Source organism: Staurois parvus, unplaced genomic scaffold, assembly GCF_062004578.1.
Source record: "Staurois parvus isolate SC_StPar_1 unplaced genomic scaffold, SC_StPar_1.0 ptg000312l, whole genome shotgun sequence".
Lineage (NCBI taxonomy): Eukaryota > Metazoa > Chordata > Amphibia > Anura > Ranidae > Staurois > Staurois parvus.
The window spans coordinates 1,414,512-1,436,759 of NW_028318108.1; the positions used below are offsets into that span (position 1 = coordinate 1,414,512).

General features: G+C 41.6%; 1 protein-coding gene across 1 annotated transcript in view; it reads left to right on the forward strand.

The window, feature by feature from the left end:
- Positions 1–22,248, forward strand: part of RASA2 (RAS p21 protein activator 2) — a 156,524-nt gene that overhangs the window by 131,722 nt on the left and 2,554 nt on the right. Inside the window, exons 20-23 of the mRNA XM_089683513.1 lie at positions 1,717–1,799; positions 2,314–2,522; positions 4,347–4,450; positions 11,236–11,416. Coding sequence (XP_089539639.1) covers positions 1,717–1,799; positions 2,314–2,522; positions 4,347–4,450; positions 11,236–11,416 — 577 coding nt within the window. The remainder of the gene's footprint in view (positions 1–1,716; positions 1,800–2,313; positions 2,523–4,346; positions 4,451–11,235; positions 11,417–22,248) is intronic.

A 22,248-nucleotide genomic window follows, 5' to 3' on the forward strand; every position in this document is an offset into this window, starting at 1 on the left:
GGTGGGTGGCACTGGTGGGCAGCACTGGTGGGTGGGCACAGGTGGGTGGCACTGGTGGGCACAGGTGGGTGGCACTGGTGGGTGGCACTGCTGGGCACATGTAGGTGGCACTTCTGGGCACAGGTAGGTGGCACTTCTGGGCACAGGTAGGTGGCACTGCAGAGTGGCACAGGTGGGTGCACTGCTGGGCACAGGTGGGTGCACTGCTGGGCACAGGTGGGGGCACTGCTGGGCACAGGTGGGGGCACTGCTGGGAACGGGTGGGCGGGGCTAGTGGGCGCACTGCTGGGCGGAACTTGCGGGTGTCACTGCTGGGCACCGATCATCAGGGCACTGATCATCAGTGCCCTGATGATCGGTGCCGATCCCCGCTCTGACAACTGCCGGTTCTCGGCAGTACTTTCCTCACGATCTGACAGCGTGAGGAAAGTGCAGCCGAGAACCGGAACTTGCATTTCCCTGTGATCAGCGTGTCATTGGACACCGCTGATCACGTGGTAAAAGACCGGTGGGATTGGCCTTTCACCACATCACGTGATCAGCTGTGTCCGTAGGACACAGCGATCACGGAGATCGCCGGGTGCGCGCCCCCTGGGGCGCACAGGAGAGCGCGTTCTGGGAGGACGTCATATGACGTCCACTCAGAACTGGCCGGCCGCGGTGAAGCCGTCATTCGGCTATGCGCGGTCGGCAAGAGGTTAATTGCACAACCTCAGTGAGTGCAGCCATCTATATTAAATGCTTATCTTCTTCCCCGTTCCTGGACACCTGGAATACAGCTCACCCAGTGGGATGAATGTGGCTATTGGGTGTGACTGCTTAGAAGAGAAGCTGGTGGAGATGCATTTGCTTGGAAGGTTGTGCAGCTTTGAGCAGGACTGCAGCATAAAAATTGCTGGAATGGGAAGGAAGGAGAGTGTTTACAATTGCAGACAGCAGGATAGTTGGACAGTTAAGTTTAGAACAAGTTCACGAGAAGTGCATTTGCAATCTAGAGATCTATGCTTTAATTTTTCATCTGTTGCAACTTGTTCCTGGTCCTGAAACACTTCTTGAATAGGAAACACATTCTAGTTTTCCACTTGCTTGTTCACTGGATCACTATGTATTAAAACAAGGATAAGAAGGAAAGCCCAAAGCATGCATAGTCAAAAACAAATCGGTAACAACAGCTTCTATATTCTAACAGGTTCTCTTAAATGACCCATTCTCTTGTATTCTCTAAAAAATAAAACCCTGTAAGAATAGAAGGCTTATGTTTGCCCCTACAGCAGACATCAGGGAATTTCTTTACACATTTGCTGTGCTGGAATACTACTGCTTTCCAAAACGTTCAGGTGTTGGGTAGTGTCCTCCACTTTATTGAAATCTACTGATTATTTCGCTGGCAAATTGGACATCTTTTATGGCTTCACAACATAATACTGGCATTTTCTGAATAGTTTGAGGGTCTGCTTTTGTCCTCCTTAAGCCAGTGACTACAGGAGTATATTCTTGGTATGGTTTATCTCTTTTGTTCTTCTGTGTATAACATATAAAATTCTTACTGCTCAAGTAACCTCTGTGACATACTGATCATTTTACTTTTATTAACGGGTATACAGACCTTTCCAGAAGTAGTTTGTTGCATTGGCTCTGTTACCTCCGTGTAAAAGAACTGGATAATCATTATTTTGGTTATGGCATTAATCTAGTAATCCTTTTTGTTATTGACAGATAAAGAGCCAATGTTTCGTATTCCTATTAAAAATATATTGGCTGTGGAGAAGCTGGATGAAAATGCCTTTAATAGGAACAATGTAAGTACCAAACCTAATCATTTTTTCTTTTATTTATTGCTGAATTTATTAAAGGATGTATGCTATGCCAAAATGAAAAGGCAAGAAATAAAACCTGGGTGAAAATGTGTTTGCTTTACAGATTCATATAGCAGGTAAAATAAGTATTGAACACGTCACCATTTTCCTCAGTAAATATATTTCTAAAGGTGCTATTGAGACACTTTTTTTTTTTTTGTAATACAAATGTTAACTATGGTGTTCTTGTATAAATCCAATTAAATAACTAATGGGATTGTCATATTTTGTGATCTTACATCTGTGTGAGCTGGATAGAAGTATTGCACCACATTATAATTTAGTGCCATTTATGTTTTGCCTTTTATCTGTGGGTTGAGATTCCACTTTGTTCTGTGTGCTTTGGAATCAGTATTGTTTATTCCTGGTCTTCTCTGTATTGTGGTGATATTTGATAATACAGTGCCTGTGTCTTCTGAGATCATTGGAACCACATTTTACTTTCTGTTTTTCACAGATGTTTCAGGTGATCTATGGAGAGAAACCTCTTTACATCCAAGCAAACAACTGTGTAGAGCTGAATGAATGGATAGAGGTACTCAGTAGAATAAGCCGACGCAATCAGCGGAGACTCAGCAAGTATCACTCCTCTGCTTTCATTAATGGATCCTGGCTCTGCTGCAAAGCATCAGCTGAAAGTGCTGAAGGCTGCCACATGTGCACTGTGTAAGTGTGACAGAAGGGGTTGCATTTGTAAAACCAGTAATTAGATCTAGTTATAGATGTGTGCAAATGGAATTTACAGAATTCCAGGGATAATATAACTGAACAACTCTTGTACAATGTCTGATGATAAAAAGCATGAAACTTTTGTGCCTGGAAGTGTGCCCAATTTTGTCAGCATGTCCCTGCCAAAAAGCTGCTTGCATATATTCAGCAACCAATTTAATAGGAACACTATAGTAAAAGTGGGGAGTGCCTTTGCTCTCAAATGCTCTCAGTTTTTAGTGGCATAGCTTTCCTCAAACATTCCATTGAGATTCCAGGCAATGTTGACATGGTTGCATCACATAATTTATGCGGATTTGTCAGCACATTCATTCTGCAAATCTTCCATTCTGCCACATCCCGAAGGTGTTCTACTGGATTCAGATCCATTGGCTGAAAAGGCCCAACACTGAACTCCTTGCCATGTTCATGAAATCAATTTGAGACTACTCTTGCTTTGGCTTTGCAACTGTCCTGTTTTGGCGACCTTGCACCCACCACAGCTCCAGCTTTCTGTTCTTGCTGACGGAAGTGGAACTTCTGTATGATCTTACAGTTCAAGATGTGCATTTTGAGATGGTTTTCTTCTCACCACGGTTGTAAAGAATTGTCATCTGATTTACTATAGCCTTTCTGGCAGATTAAACCAGTCTGGCTGTTCTTTGACTTCTCTCAATAACAAGGTATTTCCATCTGCTGATCTGTGACTCACTGGATGTTTTTTGCCTTTTGTACCATTTTGCATAAACTCTAGAGACTGCTGTGTGTGAGAATCTCAGGAATTTAGCATTTACAGAAATATTCAATCCATCCGGTTTGGTACCTACAATAACGACATGGTCAAAATCACCATTATTACATCTTTTCCCCTGTTCTAGTGTTTGATGCAAAAATTAACTGAAAATATTGACCATAAAATTGAGTTGGGCTGCTCCTATCTGAAATACGGATAAGATAATTGCATGAATAAGCAAGTAAACAGGTGTTTCCAATAAATTGTTTAGTGAGTGTACTGTGTGCCTGATCACATCCCATGTGCTCAGTATGACTCTCGAACATAATCTTGGGCCTTTATTTGTATCTCAGCAGCTGTTGCCAAGTTGAGTATTCATCAGTCCCCTTAACTGCTGCTTCAACTCTGTTGAATGAGCTAGAACATGGTCCGCACAGACAGCAGTGCATCAGCCCTTTTTTAGTATGTTTAACCCAAGTTTAGTGTACATTGCTAAGTACAATGCACATTGTTTGCCTAACGTTTGTCCATGTGGTGGGGATAGTTTGGGGTATATGTGTATATATATGTGTGGACACTTGGGAATGAACATTGAGCAATGACCCTCATGGGTTGGTTGCTTTGCTGTGTGAGTACCCCCCAGGGAATGACATTATCTTGGGTATTAACTTCCTGCAGAAGGTTATCCTTCAGAAAGGGCACGATGTCACTAACCTTTAGAAATGTAAGTTATGTTGGGGATGAGCTCATGTTGGAGGTGAGGTTCAAGATAGGGGTAACATATAATTTTGCTATATGGAAATATTTAAAGGAATGGTTCACTTTTAAAGTGGATATCTCCTTTAAAGATTTACATTGTGAACTGTTAATTTCTCTGCAACTGTATCTAGAGCCCAGTAGAGATGAAGCTGTCCGCAAGAAGTGTCTGGCTTCTATCACATCCATGACCTGGGAATTGGTGTCCTTGCAGCTGTGTATCAGAGTGTTCTTTGTTTGGTACAGTATGTCATGAACTAATTAATACCTTGCTCTGATCTTCATTTTAACAGAAATGTTCCAGCTGACGTAGCATTGGATATAGATGGAGATCGTGAATGTGAGAGGATATATTCTCTATTCAGCAGGAGCATGCCTAAACTACAAAAGATGGAGGGTAATTTAACCATGGGTTCAAACAATGATATCTTGTGGACTTGTCTGTTCATATGCTAGTCACATGGTGTGGGAGATTGGTTGCTCATCGGTCTTTATTGCAAGATCACTACTATGTGGCATGATAACCACGTACGGAGCTTTCCCTTTACATTTCACTGACCGAACGCTTTAATTAGCATGCCAAATCCTTTTGTTACCCATATACAAAAGAGTTGGCAGTCACTTGTTTTTCGGTGACTCGACTTGGACTTTGATTCCTGACAGCAGAAACGTTTGCATGCATGACAAACAGTGTTTGCTACATTTGTTTGGCAAACCTGCTGAACTTCCCGGTCAGCTGTGGGGGCCAGTGTACCAAAAGTTCAGTGTGGTTCATTCAATCACTGGTTGCTAGTTAAATCTAAAGTGACCTGTTTTGTAACTTTGACCAGGAATGCATATTCTGTTTTGTAACTTACTATTTTCAATAAACAGAGTTTTAAAAAATATTCATATATAAAGTGACCTTTCGCTGCCGACAGTGAGAGCACATGAGGCAACTTTGGTATATTCACCTGAATTATTTTCAACTGTAGTGAAGTGGACTCCATTCAATAAGCCAGTTGGTTCAAGTGTTTCAGATTCCTTTTACTTTCCAATAGTTTTAGTTTTTATTATACTTTTTAAGATTTGTGTACAAAACAAGTACATACTCTTAGAGAAACTATGCAGTACTACATTTTACCAAATTACAACTGTTCAACCAGAAACAAACAAGGTTGCTAGCCATATAAGGTTTTATGGTCAGGAACCTGAGTTCAATTGTGGAGGTCACCTTCCAGCCCCCCCTGCTTCAAGGTACAGTGGATTTTGGGCCAGGGGTATCCCCCAGGGGAAAAAAGCACAGGCCACGAGTGGTTTCTGTCATAAAAGACCTCACTACAAACTGGTAAGACAACTGGTTCACAAAAAACAAAGCATGTTCACTCCCACTCATATAGCGTGTTGTCCTAATGGACTGGTCTGGGGATGAATGCACAGCTCACTATGAAAAAAAAAACTAAAAAAAAATGGTTTGGGTAAAGGAAAGGAAAGGAAAGAAGAGAATAGAATAGAGGATATAGACTCTGCTCCATTATACACAAATTGTCACAAGGGTCAGATGTAGGTTTTAGGTGTTTCCTGAAAGATATTTGATCCGGGGTCCCATGTTTTCTCGAACAAGGTTTTATCATTCAGGATGGCAGTGAGTTTCTCGTTAACCATTATCCAGTTAGTTTAGACTTGACCATATCAAATGGAATAGTAGAATTCTAGGATCTAGCTATAGCAATGTATGCAGATACTTCTGAGCCTCCAATACCGGGTAGCCCGAAAAGGCTAGTTAAGTCTTTTTAAGATTTGTATCTCTTAATGCGTAAATAACAATTATGCACAGGGATCCAAAATCTTCATACTTTTGGGCAGGCCCACCAAACATGTTGGAATGAGCCTTACTGGCCGCAATCCCTGAAACACATAGCTAAGGCTCCAGGGATGCAAGAGGCTAATCATGTCAGTACCATATACCATTTAAGTAGTAACTTTATAGTTGGCTTCTATTATAGACGTATTAATATGTGATCTGGAAGCATGTCCTGCTGTCTTGTACCAATTCTAAATTTCGAATTCCTCATTCAGATTGCTTTCCCATTGAGCATATACTGATTTTGATAGCATTATGGAGTATAGTGCTGAGATGAAACCTGAGCGTATCTCCACAGTGCTTCAGAGGCTATACCTCCTTGGCGTTTCGCAGAAGATACAAAATGAGACAACAGTGTATAGTGATACAATTCAGTGTCTGGAAGTTGGTAATTTTCTCAAAAAGATTGGAACTTAAGGGCACTCCCACTTTGCATATATCAGCAATCCGCTGGAATTCCTTGTTGATCCACCATTTGAAAAATTGCAGGGGTTACTCCTGGGGTGAATGACAGGTTGTTAAACAGGGCAAGGGGACTATGGACAGAATTAGAATAATACAATACATTGAGTCTATCCCACAGGCTCAGAGAGAAAGAGAGAGCGAGCGTGGGACATAAAATTGTGGGTCCAGCTGCGGTTGGCATCCACATCAGGTGGCTAATGGATTTCGCAGTCAATATAGACTCTGTAGACATCCAAGGCAAAAAAAAAGTCTTTTGTGTGTGGAAGCTAATCAGTTGGACTAAATGTGGTGCTTGGAAGTATTTAAAAAAAGCCCTCTTTGCCTTTTGGGGACAACAGTGTTCACCTATTCACCCTGGGTCACATATTACCCCAAATAAATTTTAGTATTTTCCTTTGAAGTTACAGAAGGTCCGAGGTGTTTATAACCACTGGGAGAGTCCTAAGTAGTACAGGCAAAACATTCATCTTAATGGAGTATAACCTACCAATGGAAAAACAGAATGGTTGGCCGCACAAACAGCAATGTGGTGGATGAAATTCTTTATTGGAATCCTTTACATGCAATATAAGAACATGACAGCTCCAAGACATGATAGAGGAGCTGTAGACGAGTTTCAAACGAACACGTGCTTAGTCATTATAATTACTAAGCACGTGTTTGTGTGAAACGCATCTACTGCTCCTCTATCCTGTCTTGGAGCTGTCATGTTCTTCTGTTGTATGTAAAGGATTCCAATAAAGTATTTCATCCACCACATTCCTGTTTGTGCGGCCAACCATTCTGTTTTTCCATTGCATCTGTGATCACGGATCAGGCCAGCATCTGTGTGTCTGTGGAGGGGTTTGCAGATTCGGCACTCACCTGGAGCGGATCTTTTGCTCTTTCAGTATAGCCTACCAAAACATGAAAGGGGCTCGATATTCCATCTGTTCAGGTCGGCTAATAGTTTTTTGTAAAGAAGAGGATAGTTATTTTGATATGTTTGCAAAGATGGGGTTAAGTTGATACCTAGGTTTGGTAAGGCTTCCGATTTGCCATTTAAAATCAAAGTTTCTCTTCAAGTCCACCACAGTGCTAAGCAATAGATTCACGGGCTATGATTTTGTTCAGTTTACCGTAAGGCCTGATATGTTAAAAAAATTTTGTGAGGTAAGTTACAGATTAGGGATGGTGACAGTAGGGGAAGAACTAAGCATTAAAATATTGTCAGACAGTAAGGCACATTTGTGCTCTTGTGGAAATCCTTTGATATCTTGCATCTTAGCAGCTAGCGGTTCAATTGTCAAAATGAATGAAATGGGGGATAGGGGACAATCCTGTCAGCTTGTTCTCTGTATGCACAAGCATTGGGACTTATACCCTTTCACCAATATGGAGGCCATAGGGTTTGCGTGCAACATACGTAAAAGTGTCAAAAAATGCGAGCCAAACCCATACTTGCATAGTATAAAAAAGAGGTGGTCCCAAGAAAGGGAGTCGAACGTTGCTTTCACTGGAAAACGCAACCCCGGAAAAACAACTCCACACCATAATCCCCCCTCCACCAAACTATACATGTGGCACAATGCAGTCAGGAAAGTACCATTCTCCTGGCAATCGCCAAACCTAGACACATCCATGGGATTGCCAGACAGAGAAGCATGATTTGTCAGGCGCTCCCTGAAAACCCACCTCTTCAGGGAAGCCTACCCCACCCTCACCTAACTGCTGCTCTCCTTCATTCCTCCTACCACTCCATCCCCCACAGCCACTTCCTCCTGTACCACTACCCCCTCCCTCCCAGATTGTACGCTCGAAAGAGTAGGGCCCTCTTACCCCTCGTGTGCTGTTCGTAGCTGCTGTAATGTTTCATGTATTGTCCCCCCCTCTATTGTACAGCGCTGAGCAAACCCTTTGGCGCTATATAAACTCAATGTAATGTAATAAATATAATGTAATTTGTCACTGCAGAGAACACGTCTCCACTGCTCTAGAGTCCAGTGGCGATGTGCTTTACACCACTGCATCCAAATCTTTGCATTACACTTGGTGATATAAGGCTTTGATGCAGCTTCTCTGCCATGGAAACCCATTCCATGAAGCTCTTTACGTACTGTTGTGCTAATCTAAAGGCCACACGAAGTTTGAAGGTCTTTAGCTATTAACTGTGCAGACAATTGGGGACTTCTGCATGCGCTTCAGCATGCACTGACCCCGCTCTGTCATTTTACGTAGCCTACCACTTCGTGGCTGAGTTGCTGTTATTCCCAGTTACTTCCACTTTGTTATAATACCACTAACAGTTGACCGTGGAATATTAAGTAGCAAGAAAATTTAACGGATGGACTTATTGCACAGGTGGCAACCTATCACAGTATCATGCTCGAATTCACTGAGCTCCTGAGAGCGACCCATTCTTTCTCAAATATTTGTAGAAGCAGTCTGCATGCCTAGGTGCTTGATTTTATACACCTGTGGCTATGGAGGTGATTGGAACACCTAAATCCAATGATTTGGAGGGGTGTCCCAATACTTTTGGCAATATAGTGTATATCTGCCCTCATTATCTCTAATGACATTAGTGGACGTGAAGGAAATCCTGCATGAGAGGCAAAATCCCTACTCCCCTCTTTTTTTTTTTTTTTTTTTTTTTTTTTTTTTCTCTCTCCAGACTGTTGGCTAGGTAGGTGGAAAAGGTAGGATATTTATGATACAGATATTTGGGTGTGGAGGAGTGAGAAAAATGCATCTCCCGTAGCAACAAAATATCAGCATGCAGTCTATGGTAACATTGAAAGGCCTTCATTCACTTAGTCAGGGAATTTAACCCCTGTGCATTATGTGCAGATTCCATTCCTAATCCATCAAATTTAGTTAAACTCCAGGTATGGTTCTAATTGCACACTTTTATTGGTCCAAGCAGGTCAAATTTAAGTAAGCAATTAAGATTTTACCTGGAGTTCACCTTTAAATAAAACTAGTGGGAGTTGTCTCTGTTTACTTGGGTGAAGTGGCCACATCTTCCATAAATAAACATGGAAAGGTGCTGTTACTGTAGCCTTATACTTTTTTTTTTTTTTTGAGCAGACCTACTGTGTCAGCTAACAAGGTGGTCATGGTCATAGATTGGGTATAGAGACAAGGAGCCTTGACTTCACTTGTCTCATGCTTGTGTTGGGTCAGTGACTCAATGTATCAAATTCATTGGACCCGCATGGCAGCTACCATTTGAATGAGGAAGATCTGCAGTGACAGCCCTGCAGATTTCTATCATAATGGTGTGTTTCATCAAGTGTGATTACATTTTTTATGGGGGACTTTATCAAAAATGGTTGCAAAGAAAAATTGAAATAAAGTGTTGTCCATAAAAACATTCTTTGTTTCAGAATAGGGCCACCTACGGAGAACACCTCTTTCCCTCTAGTGTTTTGTTCTATATATCAGACTCAAGTGTCTTAAATTGTTCTTTTAGCTATTAGTCCATTTATTCAGCTGCCTTCTCTCATATTAATTTTCCTTGAGTTTAGAGCAAAGCAGACATAGACATCTTGGAAAATAAGGCTTGCTGTTGGGTATGTAGTCCTGTTGTCCCTGTTTTATTCCCCACTTTCAACCTACCACATTGCTGATCCTGTAATTTGTAGATAAGGCAGATGAAAAATAGGTCACGTGACTCACCAACATTTTAACGTGATAGTCCCCTCACACACGTTCGGACCATTCATTTCCTGTACTCAGTCATGTTTTTTCAAAGAAAACAGTGAACTTTTCATTGGTTTTTCATCAGTTATTTACATCCACTACCAATGCAAAAATGAAGCAAAAACGGACCATTTTCCTGTTTACATCTGTTTTTCCTCCATTCCAGGTTTTTTTAAGGAACAAAAATAGGGCTTTGATCCATTTAAAAAAACGGATGTTGACTAATGCAGATTTAAACGGATGATCATCTGTTTACATCCACTTTTCCATAGAGATGCATTGATGTCCATATTTCATCCATCAACAGATGGATGAAAAATGGACAAACAGTTCCCATGTGTAGAGGGGACCTTTTAGTTTTTAGGCTATTTGACCAGCTAATTTAATTACTTACTGGGTATGCAGCTTTTTCATCTTTTAATCCTTGCTTAAGTTCAGTTCAAGCTGGTGCTATGACCGATGCCCCAGGTTTCCCAATTCAGGGTAGCTCCATGCACTTGCAATGTCTTATGGAACCACCCTTGCATGCTGTCTCTCCCTACACTGTGTGCAACAATAGAAATACACAACTTAGAATGGCAAGCACTCCCCTGCAACTCCTTTTCTTCAAGTTAAACTGACTGGAGACTGCATCATCCACTGGTATTATTTTCCTATGAAGACTGGAAGTTCAGGAAGCAGCACTGAGACAGCAGGAGGCAACCACATTGAAAATTGTGTTCAATGTGAAATGAAAAAGATGCTGAGGTTTTAATACTACTACTTCCTAGAATGTGAAATGTTCACTAAATGGCAATAAAACCTTGTATTTATTTAATTCATCTATTCAGTATTAACCCGTTCCTTAGCACTTGACAGAATATGCAGACCATCACAAAAGTGTGTGCCACTAAAGTAGCTTATGAAGCTTTATCGCTACTATTTGCATTCAAACATACACCTAGGGCTAGACTTTTTCTTTCCTCGGAAGCTAATTAAACCTTCCTTGTTTGGGGCTAAGGGAAAAAGTTGGGACAGCAAAATACAGTCTGTCAGTTTGCAAATCAAACCACCTCCATTATTTGTAAAGTTTAATGTGAAAATGAATATAGTTACATATGTACGCTTAGTGTGAAAATGCACATAGGTTCTTGGTTTGACCTTGGGTATGATGTGAATTACGTAATTTTTTTTTTTTCCCCCCATTTTAGAGGCTTGCGGTAGCATTGCCGTGTACCAGGGTCCACAGGAGCACAATGAATACCACTTTACCATAGATGATTCTGTGGAAACATTCAAGACCATCCAACAGATTAAAGCAATGGTAGAGAAGCTAAATGAACCGCACGAGAAATACAAAAAATATTGTACCAGTGCAAAATACGGCAGCCAGTAAGTATCAGTATAATGAGTAGTATTCTCAACATGATTACATTTCTTGCTGAGTCAGTTTATTTTTCTTATTGTCCATTGAGGGACACAGGTAGTCATAAAGGGTATATTACAGTACATGAAGGATAGACACTGGCAAACGAAACTGGTGGCCAACCCAATGTTTATATAGAATTTCAGAATGCATGTGTTACTTAAACCTCAATGAGATACTCGGTGTGCTGAGCAGATTTCTCCAGTCTATAAAAAAGGTTTATAATAATTCAGTTTGTTGGCTTAACGCCATACTGGTAATTCATGTAGCCTGGAGCAGTCCCTTATCTCCTCAAAGTTTTTCCCCAGCAGCTGCACATGTCAGTTTGTTGTCCAAGTCTCCATTTCACTCTGCAGACAGATTTCATCCTCCTTCACTTTTCATTTAAGTCCAATACCTTGCTTTCAGATCTGATGCTGAGCCCTGGGAGACACCAACAGGAGGGCTGTGGAATAACTCCACCACATTTTCTCATAAAAATAGAAAGAGAGAAATTACTTCCTTGTGCAGTATAAAAAAAAACTATTAATCCAACAATGTTGGCCCTCACTTAAAATCAGATTACTCATGCACAGCTCATTACCCATTGTTGGTCACTTATGAGGTCCATTAAAGGAGTAGTGTGGAAATATAAAAAAATAAACATACATACTTAAGCTGCTGCAGCATCTTTCCGATGTTGCAAGCTGTCCCTTGCCAGCTGTAAGCCTGAGAACTGAGCAATCACTTGGATCTACTCAGTTCTTGGATCTACTCTGAGCAGAGCTCTGTCAGTTACCACTCTGTGCTCTGCCCCTCCAGTGCTCACTGGAGCGCCAGGCATGAGCGGCCGGCTCAGGATCTCGGTGACATGCTGAGAGGCCGAGCCAGCTGCCTGTTGGGCATCAGGGTGGATCCTGACATTATTGCTGGGATTGGTCCAGAGTAAGGAAGGGGGTATAAGTGCCCGGTAGGCTAGTGGTTAAAGGATAAGTTAAAAAAAAATAAAAATGCACTTTTTTCTTCATAGGTAACAAAATGTATATTTATTATTATTTTTTTAGAAGCCTTCAGAGCATTGCACCCACAATCAGCAACCTGCGGTGTCAAGCTCTTGCAGACTGTCTGTACAGCTGTCTGCCCTTATTTCATGTACGGGCAGGCAGTTACCTAAGTCCAGGAAGATCGATGAACTACAAGAGTACTTACCAGCATCCTCACAGTTCATTGAGAACTGTAAGCTATCTGCCGCAGTGGCAGATGGTACTAGCAGTTCATTCATTCACAGAACTGTTATTATAGTGGTTGTGGGGAGATGATACTGAACTCGCTGTCACAATGCAGTTGGGGAGCAGGCAGGTGCTTTAGTAATATGTTACACCTTAAATATGGTTGTGGCACGTTACTAAGAGTGAATTTGGCCTTTAAATGATTGAATACAGTGCTAAAATGAATCCCTAAAAAAAAATGTCACTATATCTACAATAATCAGCTGTTAAAGAATTATATACCCTCCCAAACATTGCCTCCAGTGGTAATAAAGTGATCAGTGCTTTCAATTGGTGAAACAAAAAACATTTAAAATAAATCAACAGTAATGTCCAGTTTGTGTCATAGTTCTTTAGCTTATATCAAGGTGCTCGACAACACTCTTCCCTGTGTTGTATGTCCCTGATGACGTTCGATGATGAAACTGAGTTTCATTCTTTGGGTGAGTGGAAGCCAAAGTACTAACAACTTACAAAGCCATCCACAACTTGGCCCCCAGATACATCACTAACCTGGTCTCAAAATACAACCAAAACCATTCTCTTTGGTCCTCCGAAGACCTCCTGCTCTCTAGTTTCCATGTCACTTCCTCCTATGCTTGCCTCCAAGACTTTTCCCATCCTATGGAACTCCCTACCCCAATCTGTTTGACTATTTCCTAATCTATCCACCTTTAGGCAATCCCTGAAAACCGTTATCTTTAACCATCCTGGCGGTATTCCCGAGTGTAGCTCGGGGTTAACTTTCAGTACCAAAAGTGGTAACCCTGAGCTACACTCGGGATTACCCTGCAGCGTTGCTCAGGGATCCCTCTTGCATTTTCCTTGACCTGCGCTCCCGCAATGTCCCCCCTGCAGCGTCCCCCGCCATCTCCTCTGGCCTATGCTGGCATCCGGTTTCCGGGTTTCGATCCCTGTGAACGTTGGGATGTACGGGGACGGAACCGGCGGGAAATTTAAAAATGTTAAAAAGTGACATTCACTAAATACACTAAAACTCATAGTATAACATTACTGTATCAAACCATTTCACATACATTTTGTCCCTAGTGCTTTGTCCTGTGCCCTGCCTGCATTTTTACTGTTCTTTCTGCCTGGAAACTGAGAAAGGTCCATGGCGTCCAAAAAGCGTCCCTTTTAGATCAAAAGCGGTTTTAGACCAGCTAGAGAACAGCGATATTAAATCAGAACCACTTGCAGAATTGAGTGATAATGATTTGTGGGGAAATTCGTCATCAGACACTGAAAACGATTTTGCGACTTTGCTCGGTGATGTGCGAACTTGGCGCTATATTTCAAATTTCAGTGTTTTTAGATTGATTACATTATTGAATTAAATTATTATTTTTTATGATTATTATTTATGATTTCGTGTTTCAAACTTTGAGCACAGAAATATTGACATAATCATACCACTAGGGAGGTTAAATAAGCCTATCCTCCTTCTAATTAATGCAGTGTTTTTACTTTCTCCGTCAGCTCATACCCCATAGTTATTACCCTTTGAATCACTTCTCCCTTCCTCTTAGATTGTAACGACCAGGGCCCTCTGATTCCTTTTGTACCAAATTGTATCGTAACTGTAATGTCTGCCTTCCTTTTGTAAAGCGCTGTGCACACTGTTGGCGCTGTATAAATCCTGTATAATAATGAAACGTGTTGGGAAGGTGTAGGCACACAAATGTCACCCTGCAGGGATACTCACTTGCAACAGGCAGGGAAGCTGGTGGAGCCAGCATATACAGTTGTGTCCAAAATTATTCAACCCCCACTGAAATTGAGTGTTTTGGCCAGTTTGACATTGCTTTTGATCATTCAGTCATCTTGCTTACATTTACATTAAAGAGGCACTTGTAGGTCAGACAAATATAACATAACAGTTATAATGAAATAACCACAAATGTCTTTTCTGTGCTCACAGCATTATCAGTTTTATTCAACCCCCAAGTGACATTCAATCTTAGTACTTAGTACAGCATCCTTTTACAGTTATAACAGCTTTTAAACGTGAAGCATAGCTTGACACAAGTGTCTTGCAGCGATCTACGGGTATCTTCGCCCATTCTTCATGGGCAAAGGCCTCCAGTTCAGTCACATTCTTAGGCTTGCGCACTGCAACTGCTTTCTTTAAGTCCCACCAGAGGTTCTCAATCGGATTTAAGTCTGGTGACTGCGATGGCCACTCCAAAATGTTCCAGCCTTTCCTCTGCAACCATGCTCTAGTGGACTTGGAGGTATGCTTGGGATCATTGTCCTGTTGAAAGGTCCAACGTCTCCCAAGCCTCAGGTGTGTGACGGACTGCATCACGTTTCCATCCAATATCTCCTGGTACTGAAGAGAATTCATGGTACCTTGCACACGCTGAAGCTTCCCTGTACCTGCAGAAGCAAAACAGCCCCAAAGCATGATTGACCCTCCACCATGCTTCACAGTAGGCAAGGTGTTCTTTTCATCATAGGCCTTGTTCTTCCTCCTCCAAACATAGCGTTGATCCATGGGCCCAAACAGTTCTAATTTTGTTTCATCAGTCCACAGAACACTATCCCACAACTTTTGTGGTTTGTCCACATGGCTTTTGGCATACTGCAGTCGACTCTTCTTATTCTTTGGAGACAGCAAGGGGGTACGCCTGGGAGTTCTGGCACGGAGGCCTTCATTACGCAGTGTGCGTCTTATTGTCTGGGCTGAAACTTCTGTACCCACATCTGACAAATCTTTTCTCAGTTCCTCAGCAGTCACACGGGGACTTCTCTCCACTCTACGCTTCAGGTAGCGCACAGCAGTCGAAGTCAGCATCTTCTTTCTGCCACGACCAGGTAGCGTTTCAACAGTGCCCTTTGCCTTGAATTTGCGAATGATGCTTCCTAAGGTGTCTCTTGGTATGTTTAACATCTTTGCAATCTTCTTATAGCCATTGCCCTTCCTGTGAAGAGAAATCACCTCTTCTCTTGTCTTCCTGGACCATTCTCTTGCCTTCACCATGTTTGTAACCACACCAGTAAATGTCTAGAAGGAGCTGAGTATCACAGTCATTTTAAAGCTGCCTAATTGGTGCTTATTATGCTTGATTGCTGCTCGGTGACATCCACAGGTGTTTTCAATACCTGATGGAAAGCACCTGTATGAACCTCTGTTCTTCAGAGTGGTAGTCTTTAAGGGGTTGAATAATTGTGGCAATGAAGAAACCACATAAGAACCATTTACTACTGTATTACATAAACAATTGATGTCATTTTAGTTGCATTTGGGTAGTTACAACGTCCTTGTAGGATTTGATTCTGAATACAATTCCAAATGTACACTATAGTCCCTAAACCCCTTTACAGCATTGGGGGTTGAATAATTTTGGACACAACTGTATACAGGACTCTGCTTGTACTGGATAGTGCTGGGACAAAGGCACAGGTTGATGTGAGTGCAATTTTTGTATGCTATTGACCTTTTTATATAGAAGGTTTTATGCTATGGCACCCTCTGTTGGATGGTCCCTGAGAATGAAATTCCAAAGAAGGAAAGCAATTGAGGATCTATAGGTGCGTGTGTGCGTGTTTCTACTGCCATACTGTAACAGAGAATTTCTGCTGGAAGAATAATTAGGGCCGTTAGACCTGCTTGTAACCAAGGGGTCTAAGCAAGTACTCGACCATCGGGAAAGCTTTCTTCATGAACATGGGTGAAGTACAACACTGTGGATTGCTTTGTTTATAAAATGAAACATTTTGATACAAGCTGGAAAATTGGAGCATACCATTAGGTTTACAGGTAAAGTGTTTGCATAGAGTGGTGTTAAAACATATTTAATTACTCACTAGGGGCCAGTTTCTGTCACGGTTAGTGATGGTTACTTTTCTCCACTGTCTAATACCACTGCCAGACTCCCTCAACATTTTTGGAAGGTAGAATCTATGTATATTATGTTAAGGCATTTATATAATATACAATAATACAATTTTTCACATATATTGAATTTCTTCTTTTATATATGTTCCTTAAAAATTGTTACAAACCCTGTACCTTCCATATTAAAACATGCCTAAAATATCCAAGTACCTTTAGAACACAACAGTGGCTCAATGCATGGCCAGCATGTCCCCTCATTATTATAAAAAACAATTTAGACTAAAATCAAATGTTCATAAACTGCACATCCACTTTGCTCTCTTTTTGGTTCCCTCTCCTCCATTTTGGTTCAGCTGTCTGAATAGCCATAATTTTCAGTCCCCTAGTGGTCACACCTAAAGTGTTGAGACACTGATCCCCCCCCCCCCCCCCTTTTTCTATATATGTCATTTGTTGCTGAACTTGTTTAGCTAAAGTCTGGTTAGTTCAGTGTACAGACTATTTGCCACATCCACAATCAAGATGTCAGACCACATTAGTAAGGTTACAGGTTGAAACGGAACTTTACCCATAGCAGCTTGATTAAAAATGTTCTTTAGCAAGAAACATACATTCCACATTAATAACTATATTACTAAAATTAGTATATGCTGTAAATTGTCTTCAGGATTGTTCATGTCTCTTCTTGCAGGAATCTGCCATTTTACTGAATCCCAGGTCCCTGAACAGCAAATCTTTAGGCTGTCAACAGATTGGCCTCTAGAAATTTGGCACAGTTCCAAAGAATAGAGAGCAAATGAGCATGTGCAGATCAGTGTGAGCCAGTGTATTGTATGCAAGATCAAAGAGGCGCAAGTCCCTAGTCAACTAATGTCACAAAGCTGCAAGTATATGAGGATATAGTCTCTTAACTATTTCATGTCCGGACACTTTAATTCCCTTCCTGCCCAGGCTAATTTTCAGCTTTCAGTGCTATCACACTTTGAATGACAATTGCGCGGGCATGCAACACTGTACCCATATGAATTTTTTAGCATTTTTTTGAGACAGATAAAGCTTTATTTTGGTGGTATTTATTCACCACTGGGATTTTTATTTTTTTTGCTATGTAAATGAAAACGTCCAAACATTTTGAAAAAAAGTTTTTCTTATACAATTTTGCAAATAAATAATATTTCATCATAAATCTTGGCCAACATTTATTCCGTTTATCTTTTTAGTAAAAAAAAAAAAACGAAATTAGTTTATAACCAAAAATTATAATTTTTAAACACTTTTTTTTACATTTTTATTTTTTTTTTTTATATATTTTTTTTAACATACTGTCACCCTAGCAGTACAGTGTCACCATGGTGACACTGTACTACTTGTGGGGGGTGATGAAGATTTTTTTTTTTTTTTTACACTGATTGCTTTTACACCCATAAAGGCTGTAAAAGCAATCATTTCTCCTTCTTTCTGGCTGCATTCTTGCAGCCATTGAGAACTACTGTGTGAGCTGTGATTGGTCACAGCTTGTCATATGGTACAAAGTTGTTGTGAATAGCCTTGTACCATGTGACCTCTGTGATCATTTACAGATTTCACACATAATAAGCAATAATGTCAGAAGTGACACCTTGCTTACTACTCTGCATGTGATCACTGATTGGCCAATCAGTGATCACATGATCGGGACCTCGTATTAGAGTTGCCACCACCCTTGTTGGCTTAGAAACATTCCTAAAAGCCAATTTTGCAGATTACGCCATAACTGCACCCAGCAATCTAACTACATTTCACAAGGTACAATACTTAAAAATAAATTTATCGAGAAGGGCTATCCCCTCCCAATACAACGCCTTCCCTCTCTTCTTCATGTTTACTGCAATGGCTGTATCCTGAGGCATTGTTCTTTTGGGTCACACATGCACAATGTGTACTCACTCCTGTCGCCTAGGATGACCTCAGTGGCTGTGATAGCACTGTGGCTACAACATGTCTGATTCAAGACCCAGGGGGGAAGAAGTCTCACTTTACCAAGTGCCCCCACATTACTTTTTACTTACAGGTCAGGGGGTGCTTGCAGTGTGCCTGCTGATGGTGACATCTGAAGCCTGGAGTCATGTCTATCCTTTGCAATTTATTCTCTTCTCTCCGCTGAGTCTTCCTTGGTTCTGTATGGTTTGGCTGGGTCATCTGTCCTCTCAGCTGAAGTCTTCTCTATGATCATGCAGGACTTCAAAAATAACCAGTCGTTTTCTAAATCTGATTGCTGAGACCACAAGCATGCTCCTGCACCCTCTCCAGTAGATTCTGTATCTGATTTGCAGCCTTAGCTGTGTCTGAGCCTCCGGCCACAGAGATGGTCTCATTCTGAGTTGCTTAAACCCTTATCAGGTGCGCTTGCACTCTAAAGAGTTGCAGTTCACTGCTATTATCCCCAAGACAAAGGAGACCGTCTTGGGGGGTGCACACTGACCTGAACGTAGAGGCTCAGCCTGTTGATTGCGGTTTCCAGCCTTTGGTCATTAAGAGCCCCTAAGGCTGAAAAGCCTTTTTCTTTTATATCCACTTTTCCAGTCACTGATTGTGAAGTCTATGTTAGCACAATTTAACCAGCTGGATGTTGCTACTGTGCCCCCTTTCTCCAGGCTTTTTCCTTTTTTAATGTGCATTTATGGGACTATATAAATTTACTTACTGGAAGTCCTTCTGCCTTATTTCTCGCATGTGTCTTCAGTTGGTTCATATGTGTAAAGCATATTGGGCTCAATTTACTAAGTGCTATTTACAGCTTTAAGATCAGCTGTAAAATACCTCAGTGTTTTTCAATTTTTTTTTTTTACAGTTCACTAAAAAACGCTACTAAAATACTGCATGTGCTATTTCTTGACGTGATGCAGTATTTGCATCCTTAGTAGCCAGGGAATAGCTGGTCCTTCACAGCCATGATTCATCTGCTCTCAGCGGAATTCCCCACTGACAGCAGAATGTAAACAAAAGAAGAAACTGTATTAAAAAAATTGGGAAAAATATACAGCAATATACATCTATACATACATATACATATTGGAGTCTGGTATGGATTTTGAGGGGGATCCCACACCAAAAGAGAAAAAATGGTGTAGCCCCCCCCAGTACATACCAGACCCATATCCAATCATGCAGTTCAGGAAAAGGAGGGGGTATGAGGGAGCGCTCCCCCTTTTCTTAACCATACCAGGGCTCATGGGGGGGAACCCCGCCTACTTGTGATGTGCACTCTGTGGGCTTTTTTTTTTTTTTTTTTTAAAAGGACTTGTTGAAAACTGTGTATTTATTTACTTTTTCTTTTTTGGTGAATGAGTAGCACGTACTCCATACTCATTCACATGGGTGGAGGGTCAGGATCTGGAAAGCCCTTTTCTTGTTAAAGGGGGTTTCCAGATTCTGATAAGGCACCCCCCCATGTTGAGAGCATGTGGCCTGGTATGGTTCGGGGGGAGGGAGTCTTCCTGGCCTGTTGGGCTGCATGCTTGGATAAGGGTCTGGTATGGGAATTCCACTGACAGCAGATGAGTCATGGTTGTGAAGCACACAGCAGCTGCCAGCTCATTGACATCCATATCTCCTTCTTTTAAGGCTGTCGTTGGGTGCCAGTTCCTTTACAACTGACTGAAATGTAAAGTTTAACTTAAATGTAATTCTTTAACTTGACCACTACTCTATTGCATTTATTTATTTCCGAATGCATTTATTTATTTCCTTTAGTGAATTGACTTTAACGTTGTTTTATGCTGTATTTACCAATAAGGGATAGTAAATTGACATTTTCCATATCACATGCGATATTTGGGAAAAATGTGTCACCTGACCCAAATACCGCATGCGATCTGCTTTAGTGAATTGAGCCCCTTGGCTGGACTGCAGGACTGCCAAGTAAACATTTAATCCGAATGACCTGTGTGGGACAGCACTTTTATGAACCAGCCTTCCCCACACTTTCTGGAGTGAGATTGGGGGGAGGTAAGCTATTGACCTTTGTGAATGCCTGGGCAGCTTGGATTCCAGATGCCAAGGTGCAATAGGTGGTGTCTCAGAGCTTCAAACTCCATTTTAGTTCCCTGCCCCTTGTTTTTCTTGCTTCAAACTTTCCTGTGTCGTCTCTTAGACTGGCAGATTTCCATCAGGCCTTTTGGACCAAGGTGTCATAGCCAGAAAGACGGGTTCTCTTTCTGTTTTTCTGGAAGGATCAGGTTCCTCCTTTTCCTGTTATAGACTCAGTCCACCAGAGTTTTGAATGCCTTTTTGGGCTTTTCTGCATCAGGCTTCTGTTGCCCAGATATGAAAGGCTGCCACCTGGGCTTATGTTAACACGTTCTGCTAAGTTCTGCTAGGTGTATGCTTCTCCCTTATCTGATGCCAGCTTCGGGCCTTAGGTCCTTCAGGGAGCTGAACCGATCAAATTTTGACATGTGTATACCCTACGTAATAAGGCTGGTGGCTTTAAGGACATAAAAGATAAGATATGCTATATTGCCAAAAATATTGGGACACCTGCCTTTACACACACACTAGCATTCCAGTCTTCATCCCTAGGATTCAATATTGAGTTGGCCTACACTTTGCAGCTATAACATCTTTAATTCTTCTGGGAAGGCTGTCCACAAGGTTTAAGAGTGTGTCTATGAGAATGTTTGACCATTCTTTTAGAAGCGCATTTGTAAGGTCAGGCACTGATGGTCGGACAAGAAGGCCTGGCTCACAGCCTCCGCTCTAATTCATCCCAAAGGTGTTCTATCGGGTTAAGGTCAGGACTCTGTGCAGGCTAGTCAAGTTCCTCCACCCTAAACTCACTCATCCATGTCTTTATGGACCTTGCTTTGTGCACTGGTGCGCAGTCATGTTGGAAAAGGAAGGGGCCAGCCCCAAAATGTTCCCACAAAGTTGGGAGCATGAAATTGTCCAAAATGTCTTGGTATGCTGACGCCTTAAGAGTTGCCTTCACTGAAACTAAGGGGCCAAGCCCAACCCCTGAAAAACAACCCCACACCATTATCCCCCCTCCACCAAACTATACACTTGGCACAATGCAGTCAGGCAAGTACCTTTCTCTTGGCAACCACCAAACCCAGACACATCCATCGGATTGCCAGACAGAGAAGCGTGATTCGTCACTGCAGAGAACACATCTCCACTGCTCTAAAGTCCAGTGGCGGCGTGCTTTTACACCTCTGCATCCATGAAGTTCTATGTGCACTGTTGCTGTGCTAATCTGAAGGCCACACAAAGTTTGAAGTTCTTTAGCTATTGACTCTGCAGAGAGTTGACGACTTCTGCGCACTGTGCGCATCTGCATGCACTCACTCTGCTCTGTTATTTTACGTGGCCTACCACTTCGTGGCTGAGTTGCTGTTGTTCCCAGTTGCTTCTAATTTGTTATAGTACCACTAACAGTTGACTGTGGAATATTTAGTTTCAAGCAAATTTCACGGTTGGACTATTGCACAGGTGGCATCCTATCATGGTACCACGCTTGAATTCACAGAGCTCCTGAGAGCGACCCATTCTTTCACAACTGTTTTGTAGAAGCAGTCTATATGCCTAGATGCTTGATTTTATACATGGTCATGGAGGTGATTGGAACACCTGAATCCAAAGATTTGGAGGGGTGTCCCAATACTTTTGGCAATATAGTGTATTTAAAAAGGAAGTAGTTTTTTTTTTACTTACCTATAAATTATAACAA